Source organism: Petaurus breviceps, unplaced genomic scaffold, assembly GCF_028583685.1.
Source record: "Petaurus breviceps papuanus isolate PSGF00001 unplaced genomic scaffold, PetGlider_PUasm1.0 90784, whole genome shotgun sequence".
Classification (NCBI taxonomy): Eukaryota; Metazoa; Chordata; class Mammalia; order Diprotodontia; family Petauridae; genus Petaurus; species Petaurus breviceps.
Window position 1 is genome coordinate 9921142 of NW_027187345.1, and position 13509 is coordinate 9934650.

General features: G+C 37.8%; 1 protein-coding gene across 1 annotated transcript in view; it reads right to left on the reverse strand.

The window, feature by feature from the left end:
• The window catches only part of UST (uronyl 2-sulfotransferase), a 400212-nt gene that overhangs the window by 111610 nt on the left and 275093 nt on the right, over window positions 1-13509 (reverse strand). Inside the window, exon 5 of the mRNA XM_069069738.1 lies at window positions 10905-11058. Within this exon, the coding sequence (XP_068925839.1) occupies window positions 10905-11058 (154 nt within the window). The remainder of the gene's footprint in view (window positions 1-10904; window positions 11059-13509) is intronic.

The following is a 13509-nucleotide window of genomic DNA, read 5'->3' on the forward strand; positions in this document are numbered from 1 at the left end:
ACATTATTATCCTTCTCAGAATAAATATAATAAGAAAGATAATGCTTTTTCTCAATGTGAGAGTTCATAGTCAACCTGTGGTATGGCCTCAAGACAGTGCTGCTTAAAGGTAACTTAAAATCCTTGTTTCATTTTTGTGTAAGACAGATTGTTCAAGTACACATGAGTCAACATGTATAAAACATCCTCACTGTTAGCACACTAAAATGCTGATATCTAGGGAAGACACAATATCAAATTTCCCTAATAATTCATTGAAAAGTGCTTTGGTGGGGGCAGCAAATATTTTAGTGAAGAGATGGGCTGTTAGGTACTATCTCTGAAATGTATCATCTTAGAGAGATGCCTAGAGGAGTGGTGTCAAAGTCAAATAGAGATAGGGGGGCAGGGAGGGCACTAAATTGTACATAAGGCTCCCTATAGGCCATGCATGAACTTAGGAACCCCCATATTAATGTTATCTATTTTATTGTGTTTTTATTTTGTTAGGTTTTTTTCTCAGATACGTTTTCATCTGATATGGGCAACACTTAAGAGTAATGTTGTTTGCAGGCTGCTAAGGGCTGTGTGTTTGTCACCTTCAGTGACACAGCAAGTTGAAGGAGCTTGCTCATGGTCACAGAGCTAGTATGTGATGGAGGAGACATGAACCTAGTTTTGTTTGGCTTTGAGGATGGCCCTCTATCCTCCACCAGAGGTTCCCAAACTTATTTGGTCTACTTTAAAAAGACTTTATTCACACCCTTAAAAAAAAAAAAAAACTACTTAGAATCTCCCTGGAAATCTACTTTCTTTAACCCTTTAGTGTTTTTAAAAAATTTGCCTCGTTTCAAACTGCTACAACCCCCTGGATTGTTCCAGTTCCCCCCATCTGGGATTGCCCACTTTGGGAACCTATGCTAGGCCATGCCACCTCTCTATTTTGGTAAAAAGATATTTAAATAATTCATACCACTTATTCTCCAGTCATGAAAATTATTGTAACTGTTGTAACCAAGGGACATTCTTTTTTTTCTCCAAAGGACAATGGAATATGGGGATACATCGGTATTTCTGAGCAGATATGAGACCAGGTCATCTGAATGGAAAAAATAAACTTTCCATGTAATCATGCAAAGTGGAGATTTTCGTGGACTTTTTAGAAAACTATGAGCACCAGCTACACAGCCGTGCAAGTGAAGTTTCTGGAGGAAGAGGAGACAGCTGCAGACTATTAAACCAGCTAGCTCATCAGAGAAAGGGGAGGGGATAAACTCAATAGCTTAGTTCAGCTGACAGGTGGCCATAGCCACAGATGCACCTGGCTGAGATTTGGATATGCTGATTGATGCTACTAATGGGACCCTCAAGCAGGAACTTGTAAGCAGGAAAACCTGACTATTCAGGCCACAGTCGAAGTACTGTTTCTGTTCCATGGTGACAGCTCAAAAAACTGCCTATGACTCATTTTCTCAAGTCCTTGGCTCCAGCCAAACTGATCTATTCCCAGTCCACATTACACCCCCTGCTAGCCTGTTTTTCTGTGATTTTGCTTACATCATTACGTCTTCTTAGAAAGCCCTTCCCCATCTCAGCTTATAACAATCCTTGTTGTTGTTATTAACTCTTCACAGTTTTCTTGGCAAAGATTCTGGCATGGTTTGCCATTTTCTTCTCCAGTGGATTAAGGCAAACAGAGGTTAAGTAACTTGCCCAGGTTCATACAATTAGTAAGTGTTTGAGGCAGAATTTGAACTCAGGTCTTCCTGACTTCAGGCCCAGTGTTTTACTCACTGGGTCATATAGCTACACCAAATCCTAACTGTCCTTAAAGACCTAGCTCCAAGCCTTCCACATTTATTCTCTTGTATAGCAAGCTCTCCCTTTGTTGTGGAGTCATTTCAGTTGTATCTGATTTTTCATCACCCTATTTGGGGTTTTCTTGGCAAAAATGCTGGAGTGGTTGGCCATTTCCTGCTCCAGTTCATTTTACAAATGAAGAAACAGAGGCAAACAGAGGTTAAGTGACTCACCCAGGGTAAGTGTCTGAGGCCAGGTTTGAACTCAGGAAGATGAGTCTTTCTGATTTGAAGCCTAGTGCTCTAGTCACCATACCACCCTGCTGCCTTTCATAACCGCTACTGTGCTCATTTTGCAGATAAGGGAATTAAGGTTTAGAAAGTTTAAGTCAGTTGCCCCAAACCATACAACTACTGTGTCAAAGGCAAAATCTGAATCTATGTCTTTCTCTTTCCAAGTCCCACATTCTAGTCACACCCAGCAAATTAAAACATCTCTTTTTATTATTATCAATCTCAGCCTTAAATTTATGATTGTATGAGGGCCAGAAAACCAGTGGCTGGAGGGGTTGGGTTCTTCAGGGGCTCAGTTTCCTACACTTCCCAGCATCTCACCATCTTTAGATGCTGTGAAGCCAGGCTAATTTGAAAGGTAGTAACCCAACAATCGGTTGGGCTCCCTCAATGGTTCTCATGTGATGCCTTTTAGAATAGTCAGGGACCTTCTTTTTTTTTTTTTTTAAAGCAATTGGGGTTAAGTAACTTGCTCAACGTTACACCACCAGGTGTTTCTGGGTGGATGCTAAGTGTCTGAGCTTGGATTCAATCTCCAGGTCATCCCGACACTGGGGCCAGTGCTCTTACTCACTGTGCTACCTGGCCTCCCCAAGGGACCTTACTTCTATACTATACAGTATTTAACAGCAATAGTTTATCTGAGGATAGAGTTTTCTCTCCTGCTATAAGAAGGCATCTTAATACCTAAAAGGCTAATAGCACCATGGTCAGCAGCCAAATCTATGGTCAGCACCATAATTAGAATTATAACCTTAGGGCAGCTAGGTGGCACAGTGAATAGAGCACTGGCCCTGGAGTCAGGAAGACCTGAGTTCAAATCTGACCTCAGACACTTAATACAAAACTAGCCATGTGATTCACAAACTTAGAGCTAGTAATGACCTAATCTAGTCTAACCCTCTAATTTTATAAGTGATAAAACAGAAACCCAGAGAAGCTAATTGACCATCCAGTCACACTGGGAGCAAATAACAGAGTGAGAGTCCTTCAGGTCTTTTGGCCTGTACTATGGCTCTTTGTATGGTACTATGGAGCTTTTCTTCTAATACTACTTTAGGCATTCCCAATACCATTCACTAATAAATAAATATTTATTAAATACTTACTGTGTCCCAGGCACTGTGTGAGTTTCTAGAGATCTAAAGACACAAATTAAATAATTCCTATTTTCAAAAAAAATCAGTGGAGACAATATGCATATATGAATATGTATGCATGTATATATGTATGTATGTACACACATTGTTCCCTGCTAATGGTCTGAAAGAAAAATGTAGTCTCTTACCCCAAGATCCCAAGATGCTACAGTCTGAAGCAATTTGTTTTGCCAAACACAATGAAACTGATCCCTGCAGGCTGCATATTGACTTAGAAAACCACAAATTAACATCATTATCTATGCTGTATTATATTTTTACTTATTCTGTTAAACATATTTCAAATACATTTAATCTGGTTTGAGATGAACTACGGGACCCAATGGTTGGAAGTCTGATACCTCTGGCTGAAATCATCTTTTTTTTTTTTTAAAGCAATCGGGGCTAAGTAACTTGCTCAAGGTTACACGGCTAGTTATTTCTGGGTGTGGTGCTGAGTATCTGAGCCCGGATTTGATCCAGGTCATCCCGACACTGGAGCCGGTGCTCTTACTCGCTGAGCCACCTGGCCACCCCTGAAATCATCTTTTTAAAAAAAATCTCTTTAATACTTCTATGTTATTATTTTTACCACAATTAATTCCCATTTCTTTTGTGATCTAATAATCACTGGAGATAGTATCTGATCAACATGGACCACATTATATGTTTCAGGTATAAACAAACTTGCTTTCACCATCTTTCATCAGAGGACTTCAAGTCACCCTAAAGATACAGTATCATTCTCATACTAACTCTGAAGTTCATTGGTAGAAAATACCTCAAGTTTCAGGAAACAATATATCTAAGCAGAGCCAGAGGAAAACATTTCTGGGGTCCCTTCCAACTCAAGGCCTATGATCCTATGATCTATGACTTGACTTTTTCTCAAACCTGAGATAGACTGAGGCACTGGGACCTCTGAGTCAATGGTCAATGGCATTCCACCAATCCTCACCAGAGAAAGGGATTTTTCCATTTCCTATTTCTCATTTCTCCTCTTATTCTTCCATTCCATTTCTTCCTTCCATCTGATTCCAGTGACACCCAGAGACATTGTTTTACCCCAAAAGTGGCATGTAGGGTTAAATGAGGTGCTGACCTTCATTCTGGACACACTTCATTCCACTGGACATTTCAAACACATTTCACAGTGGCTGAGTGCTTTTTTTAAAAAAATCTTCTGAACTCCCAGATTACTTACATAAGCAAATTTGGGTCCTTGGAGGCATTTTCTTTGAGGATACTTTCGCTGTTACTTGAAGAGTGAGTGTGTTTGCTTGTATTAGGCTTCAACTCAGAGCCTGGGTTAGTTTGGTTTCCCAAGTAAATAGACAAAGGACATACGCCAAAAAGCATGGATCAAAACTTTTCCCTGGCTGTTAGACTGTTAGGTTCATAGAGAAAACTGGTTTCTTCAGGTTCATAGCCCCAAGGGAATGGGGTCTAATTAGACAACTCGAGATCTCAACAGACTTCAATCTGGTGGTTTTAGCACTGTCCTCTTCATGTCTTGGCCAACACTAAAACATCATCCCCATGTGCCACAGCAAGTGAGGGTGGCTGACTGGTGGGAACTACTTTTGCAGAAAAAGTAGTTAGCCAGGGATGGGCCTGTTCCTTGGCATAGTAGCAGTGGAAAGGAGTTCCCTGCACCTGTATGGACAATGCCAGGCACCAAGCCCTTCAAGGAAGATTTTTGTAAACATAGATATTTACTAAAATACTTAAAAAGCCTACTATTCCAATATTTTTTCTCTTTTTTTAGTGGCAGTCATTATTATTTTTGGGAAGAGAGGTTCCCAAAGCCTGAGGCATCTTCATTCACAAGAAGATCTCAGCTGGTTGGGGCACAGTGGAAATTTCCACACATCAGTATTTGGTATGTAAAATTCCAGAGCCAAAGGACTTTCAGAATTCAGGGCTTTGGGGCTAATTAAAATGCATAGCTTTCTGAAAACTCTTGCACATTTTTGGCTAATTTTCATTCTTTCTTTATGATCCAACTGGGCCAACATGATTCATTGGGTTCTTTATGAATTAGGGAGCTATAAATTACAATTTTTCCTTTTAATATTCATTACCTTTCATATTATATAGCTAAGCAGTGGATCATGGAAGAAATTTTCCTGTTGGGTGATTTTCTTTCCCACTTTCCCTCTTTTTTCAGCAGTAAACATGGGGATAACACTTCACAAGAATGTCCTAAGGATTAAGTAGCTCCTTGAAATTCTCTAAAAATGGAAAGTATTAAGCATTGTCTAGACTTATTATCCCACCACCATGTTTCTAAGGTCAACTTTGGGGGAGATAGTACGAACAAATAACGCATATTTCAGAGTATAAAGGGCAAAACAGGAAATCCATCTCTGGGAAGTTTAGTGATTTAGAAAGTCTTAGGTTTCATTAGGAACCATACTGGCTGTCTGCATCCTTCATGTAGTGTGATGGGCTGGTAAGTGTACTTGGTTTGCATTTTGCCTTTGAAAACAAATGGCTCTGACTATACTGGTAAGAAAGAAAAAAGGGGTTAACATCTTTGCGCTCATAAAATGTGTTCTCCTTGAAATCAGGGGCTATTCCATTTTTAGTCTTGGTATAATCAGTGCCTAGCACAGTGCTGCGCACATGGAACATGATTAATGAATGTCTGTGGATTGATTGAAACAAAGAAAAGAATGACTTGAAGGTCTTGTTTGGAGAAGCTTAATCTCCTCCTGATCCTCATATGGCAGGATATCAAGGCCTTTCACCATCCTGGTTGCTTTCCTTTGCACAGTCTCTAATTTATCATTAGGTGACAGGATCTGGATCTTGGATTTCAATGGAATAGAGAGTGCCTGCGACATCCATTGTACTCTAAGTCAGGCATTTTAGTGGGAGAAATGTTCATTTTAAACCATGATACAGGGTATGATTGTACCCTATCAGATTGGACTCATATGGGGCTTATGGGATCTGTATCTTAAGAATCATATCTTCCATGGTTGTTTTGTAATCATAATTTCCCAGACGAGAAAACTAATATAGGTCTTTAACTGAAAAATCTACCAGAGTTGCTTAAAACACTAAGAGACTTATTCATACAACCAGTATGTGTTGGAGATAGGGCTTGAACCCAAGTCTTTCTGGCTTGGAAGAGAGTTTTCTGTCCACTATAATAGGATGCTTCTTTCACCCTTATCAATGTTCTACCTAAAATGTGATACCTAGAACTGAATACAATACACCAAATGACCAGGGCAGAGGACAGATGGACTATCAGCATCTTGTTCCTGGAAGTGATGTCTCTCTTTTTCAGAATTTATTTATTTTTAGTTTTCAACATTCATTTCCACAAGATTTTGAGTTCCAAATTTTCTCCCCATCTCTCCCCTACCCCCACACCAAGATGGCAAGCATACTGATTACTCCTTCCCCCAGTCTGCCCTCTCATATATCCCCTTCATCCCTCCTTTTACCATCTTTCCCTTTACTTTCTTATAGGACAAGATGGATTTCTATACCCCATTGCCTGTATATCTTATTCTGGTTGTGATGTCTCTCTCTTAATGCAGCTCAGGATCACATTAGGTTTTGGTGTTGGTTTTTTTGGCTGTCATGTCACAGTGTTGACTTAAATTGAAGTGTAGTCAATTACAAGTTAGGCAACTTTAGTTTTTATCTTGTTTCTTTTTTTATTGATCTATCCAAGTCAGTCAATTAATCTCTTTAGATAGCTTTTTATTTTCATTTTCATCCTTAAGATTGTTTCTGGTAGCTGGCCTAAAAATTAAAAAGACTTGTGTTCTTCCTACAACATGCTGCCTATGTGACATTGACCCAGTCACTTAATCTACCAATACTCTCCAATACTCTATTTTGGGTAGTTTTCTTGCCCAGGAGTTTCCTATACCAATGAAATCACAGGTACAGTCTCAAGTCTCCAATACAAAAAAACAATTAAAAACCTATGATTATTTGCCTTTGAATAATTTCTCAGAATCTCAGCATCACAATAGCAGGATATTTCTCCACCAAGATAGGGCCTGGAGAAAACTTGCCCTCTCAGCTATATGCTAAACAGCATCCTTTAAGGCTCAGGACCAGTTGCAAGACAAGTTTTATTTTGGTGACTAGCTAAAATCAATGAATAGGGAAGCTTGGGCATTGGTATAAACTACTTCATTAGTTTATGAAGCACAAGTCATACAAACATATCCATCCATGGGTACCATATGTTGTAGCATAGCTATCCAAAGTATAAGTCTAAAGACACGAATTTGATAAGCCCAAAGGAAGCCAGCCTGAGGAAGTTACAGTCACACCCTGTATCATGGTTTAAGTTGAACATTTCTCCTCTAAGAATGCCTGACTTAGTGTACAATGGATATTGCTGGCAGCTGTCTTATATCCTACTGAGAAGCAAACAACCACCCTCTTTTCAGTCAAGCAACTGACCACCCAGGCTTGCCAAAGAGAGAACAAGAGCTGAAAGGGGACAGTTTTATTTTCAAGCATTTAATAGTACTGGAGAGACGAAAGTAAAATTCAGAGCTATTTCCCAAAAGAGCAGTTCACTGTCTCCTTTTTAAATAAACAAGCCCCTCTTTGAATAAGAAAAATGAGTTGCCAACAGAGCCAAGCATGGCCAAAATTGTGAAATAGGCAAAGTTTATCTTCAGAGAACCTTTAGTACTTCCTCCATTATCGGACTCTGTCTCCAACCAGGTGTCCATATTTCTCAAACTGATTTTCTTTCCCCCAGGAAACTGATCTGATAAATTTATTAATATCATATAAGGGAATTAATATATTTTTTCATTTGGGGTTAAAATATTTTCATTTAAAAAATAAGAACCTGGAGGCAGCAATGCTCAATCCAAAGGAATGGCTCTCTAATGCTGAAAGCTTGGATGCTGGTAGGCCTATAGAGACAGAACTTTCCTGTGCCTCTCAAATCACACTATGTAGAAAGGTGGTTCCCTTACCTTTCAACACATAGAACTGACCTTCATTTTTTTCTTTTCTAAATGTAATTAGTGTGTTTTTAAAATTATGAAATATAAATTTTCTTTTTCTACTACTATGCTCACTGGGTAAGAAAAAGAAAAAGAAAATCTTTTCAATAAATATGCATACTCAAGCAAAATAAATTCTTACACTAATCACATCCAAAAAATAGATGTCTTAATCTGTACCCTGAGCCTATCACCTCTTTATCAGGAAATAGATAGCATGCTTCTGAAGACATACTTGGTCATTTTGGTTGACTAGAGTTCTTACATCTTTCAAAGTTGTTTGTCTTTACAATCTTGTTGCTATTGTATAAATTGTTACACTGTTCTCCTAGTTCTGTTCACTTTACTTTTCATCAGTTCATGTAAGTCTTCTCAGGTTTCTCTAAAACCATGCTCTCCATAATTTCTTAGAGCACAATAAAATTTCATTACATTCATATACCATACTATATTCAGCCAATTCTCATTTGATGGTGCTCAATTTCTAAAATTTTATTAGTTTCTGAACACATCTGTATAATTATTTTTTCTCATACTTATAATTTTATGTCTGTGTGAATATGCCATTGGTCATATTAAATTAAATAAGCATTAAAGAAAAAAACTTGCCACAGTATGAAAAAAATCTAACCAAATCAATCCCTCCCTAGCCCTTGGTTTCTATTCACATTTAAAGAAATGTTATTTATAAGACTTATACCCAAATCTTCAGTTTTTATACAGGTACTGTCATGACCTTACTAAAATTTCACATCATACCATGGTTAAATCAGAAATTTAGCAAAACATTTTGATTAAGGAAAGCCTTATGAAAGTGGAATGCATTGAAAGATTTTTTTTAAGTGTGTGTGCGTGTGTGTGTGTGTGTGTGTGTGTGTGTGTGTTTAACTCAAGGTCCCAGATGTGTCTAAATAGGCTTTTTTTTTTTTCAGAAATAAGATATGTTGCTCATTACTTGACATAGAAAACAGAAGAGAATAAAACTGAATGTGTAACTATGAATATACCAGAGACCTAGTGAAACTTACTAGGATACTCATCCCTTCTTAAAAATATCATAGAAAAACTCAATCTCTTCTTTCTTTTAGACACATTTCACTTCTTTTTAGCTTTACTAAGTTGAGAATGATTTAGTAGGAGGATTGTTACTTTCAGAGAAGACTGTCCAGATATAAGCCTAAGACAGTTCTGAGATAAGGCTGCCATGCTGCTTTGTTTACTAACCAGCTTGTGCCTTTGGGCAAGTCACCTAACTTTTAAAATCCCAGTTTTTTAGCCTATAAAATTATGCCCTCAAAGATCCTTGGAGTTCTCACATTGAATAATTCTGATCTTAAAAAAGAATCAATGAATCACAAAATTTGAGACTTGGACAAATTTCCAATGACCATCTTGTCCAACTCATACACAAAAGGACCCCCATCTCTGCTCCAGGAAAATATTGTGAGGATCAGCGGTGTGTGAAAGTATTTAGAAAGGTATAAAATGTTACACCAATTTCAAGTGTTATTAAGATTACTTTAAGTTTAGTGTAGATAATTAGTAAAATGTTTATTTTACTAAAAATAATGTTATTTTCCCATAGGAAAATGATGCATCTTACTGAATTATGATCAATACTTTAGATATTTTTTTCAGCAATGATGGTGAATTTGGATTGATGGAGCTATATTCTCTCATTTGATTTTTCTTTTAATCAACAGGCAGGATCTACTGACTGCTGGCCAAGCACAGGAATGAAATACAAATGCTGGACCTGTAATGTTGGCCTCAGTAGGATTATAGCCTAATCAACTGAATTAACAAGTTTCATTATTATTGCTTTTAACAAACCAATAAAATCTAGGAGAGGGAATACAATGCCTTTCCATTTCATTTCTTTTGTTCAGCCATTTTTATCATTTGTATCCGACTCTTTATTATACCATTTTGGGGTTTTCTTGGCAAAGATACCAGAGTGGTTTTCCATTTTCTTCTCCAATCATTTAATTTCTATTACCATCTAATTTTAAGACACACAACTAGTTCTCTTTCTTTTAATTAATATATCTTTGTAAAAATTAGGGTGAAGGCAAATTATAGAAATAGGCACAGACTGTATGGTGCAGCTGTGTGCAAAGTCTACATCAAAGCAAATCTTTTAGCCTAGAATCTTGAGTCATAAGAAAGTTAGGTTTTCATGAAGATGGCAATCCTGTACTAGGATTTCCTACAGTTGACTTATGTCCTTTTTTGAACCTAAACATCCTAAAGAAAAGCCAAGTGAAAAAAGTGAAAGCACCTTTTTTTTTTTTAGAATGTAGTAAATTATGTTCTGGGTTAAATGGAACAAATTTGGCAAGGTATTTTAAATCAGCCAACAATATCTATCACTTACTAAGTGCCTTTAACGTGGAGAAGCAGTTTGACATAGCAGAATGAGTACTGGACTAGCAGAGTTCTGGCTCTGATTTGTGAATTGGGCAAGTTGTTTAGCATGTGAGCTACAATTTGCTCACTTATAAAATGGGGAGGATAACATTTAAACTTTCTTCCTCACAGGAGTATTGTTATATAAATGTGAATTGTTACTATTATTACTCCAACATTGTGACTGGTTGTAAAGGAAAGAGATGATAGGGCCCTTACCCTCAATAAGCTTACAGTTTAATGTACAGAATTTATGATGTCATTTTATATGTAAAAGCACTTACTAGATATCGCTCTTCCTGTCTCATGCTTGGTGTACGGATCATATGGTTCTGTTCCCCTCTCCAGTCGCCGAATCGACGGAAAAAGTAGTTTGATAAAAATCGGTTGACAGGATCTCTAATGATGTTGATATACACAGGTTGGTCTCCTCCAAATCTAACAGAAAAAAATACAAGGATTTAATGAGAAGTTATAGTCACTTCAGTGAGAAAAATGAAGTCTATTTTTGAAAGTGTTTCTCCTTCAGGTTTTGATTTACTGCTGTAAGATGTTCTAGCCTGTTAATGTCCCCTTGATTGTTCAAAAAGAAAGAAATCATGGTGAGATGCATATCACCAGGAAGGGGGGAATTTGCACATCCAGAGTCCAGTCAACCTTAAAACAAAGTAAGGTGAATATGTCATGTATTCACCCAGGCTACAAAATGAAATTACAATTTTAGTGGAGGAATAAAAACAATTGTGGGTATGAAAAATGTAGCATATTTTTCTACAATGTATTTAATTTCATTTCATTGTACTTCAGAGAAAAAAAAAGGGGAGGGGATTAGGGCACTTATACTACCTACCTGAAAGTACTATTATAAAGTTCAAATGAAATAATGGCTTTGAAGGTATTTTGAAAAACATTTATTAATATGAATTAAAGTTTGTCTTGAGAACTTCTGACCTTTGTTGTTGCCTTCCTTCTTAGGGAGGAAACATTCATTAAGCCCTAGGCATGCTCCAATCTATCCTTAGGAGAAAACTGTCACTGATGAGTCAGATGTATTTTACTAGGATGTGTTACTCCCCTAGAAATAGTCTTATTTTTTAAAAGTGAAAGAAAAGTGATAAATTTCTAATGTTGGTCCTCCAAATAGGAGATCTCTGCCTAAAGCCAAGAACTGATATTCTATTTTAAGAGCTGAGCCAAATCAATGCTCAGAATCTTTCAATATATTAAACCAGACAAAAGAGAGAAGTGGCAGCTTACTAAAAGGATAGTTTACAAGTGCTCTTTGGATAAGCAAAAAATAAAAGGACTTAGCAGGCTGGTTTTCCTATGCACTCTGACTCAATAAGAAATATCATTACATAGAACACCTGGCTATCTTGTCTTATAGATGATGAGAGGAATAAGCAAAAAGTAACTGAAAATAATTGTACCTTATATACCAACATCTGCTACACAGGGTGAAGTAGAAAAGTTATTTGACAAACTTGATCAGATTTTTATAAACCAAGTCAACATATACTTTATACTAAGTGATTTTAATGTGAAAGCAGGACTAATAGAGGGGGAGACAAGAGTATTAGATTTCTCAGAAGCTTTATATCATGAATGCCTTCTTCAAGAAGAGAATCAGAAGGTGCCATGCATCATGAGTCCTGAACAACATTGCAAAAATGATTTCTAGATCAGCTTCTGTTAAGACTTATTTAACAGGTAGGATATGGTTAGTTACTGATGTGAGAATTGAATAAGAATAAGCTATCTGTATGTATAATAAAGATAAAAAGAAACATAAAAAGAAGAAATGATAAAAAAGAAATGTAAAAAAATCTCAGTAGCCTCAATCTGATCTATTAAAAAAGGTGATAAAGGGGGGCAGAGCCAAGATGACAGAGTAATGTAAAAAAAATGACTCTAAACAAATTTTAAAGCTACAGAACCCCCAAAGTGACAGAGAGAAACAAGTCTCCTGCTGAAGGCAGCCTAGCAGGTCAACAGGAAGGGTCTATTGCACCAAGTTGGGAGCCCAGCATGATCACGGTGAGCCACATGATTCTGGCCCTGGGATGGTCCCTAAACAACAGCGGCCAGAGCAGATTTCATAAGAGTGAATCACCAGCAGCTGTGGTGGTTTCCAGACCCGTAAACACCAAAAAGAAAGTAAAAGGTCCATGGGGAACTCTGCTGGAACTGGGTGGAGAAGAGCGCAGTCTGGTCCCTGTCCCTGGGGTGAGGTGCAGCGGCTGCTGCGTGGCTGCCTCAAGAGCTCCTGGCCTGCAGATTGTAGGGGGACCAAGCAACCATTCAGAGGGTAACTGCTCTTGCTTTAACCTGCTTGGATCTTGGGTAGTGTTCCTGGGGTGTGTGGCCAGTGTGCCAGAGCTTGTGGGGGTTGCAGAGAGGGCACCCTCCTAATAGCTCCAGCAGCTGTGAAAACCCCAGTGATTTGGGACATAGCTCTCTGCAATCTGGAAGCAGAGTTCTACCATGGCAAAGAGCTCAAAAGTCAAGTAATTGGCTGGTAATATGAGCAAACAGAGGAAGCACAAACAGACCATAGAATCCTTTTTGGGGGACAAAAAGGATAAAAGCATGGAATGGGAGAAGACAATGAAGTCAGAACTCATGCATGAAAAGCTTCCAAGAAAAATATGAACTGGTTACCAGCTATGGAGGAGCTCAAGAAGGATTTTGAAAATCAAGTAAGGGAAGTGGAGGGAAAATTAGGAAGAGAAATGAGAATGATACAAGAAAATCATGAAAAACAAGTCAACAGCCTGCTAAAGGAGACCCCCCCAAAATACTGAAGAAAATAAACAAAAAAATAGACTAAACAAAATGGCAAAAGAGGCCCAAAAAGCCAATTAGGAGAAGTATATCTTAAAAAGCTGA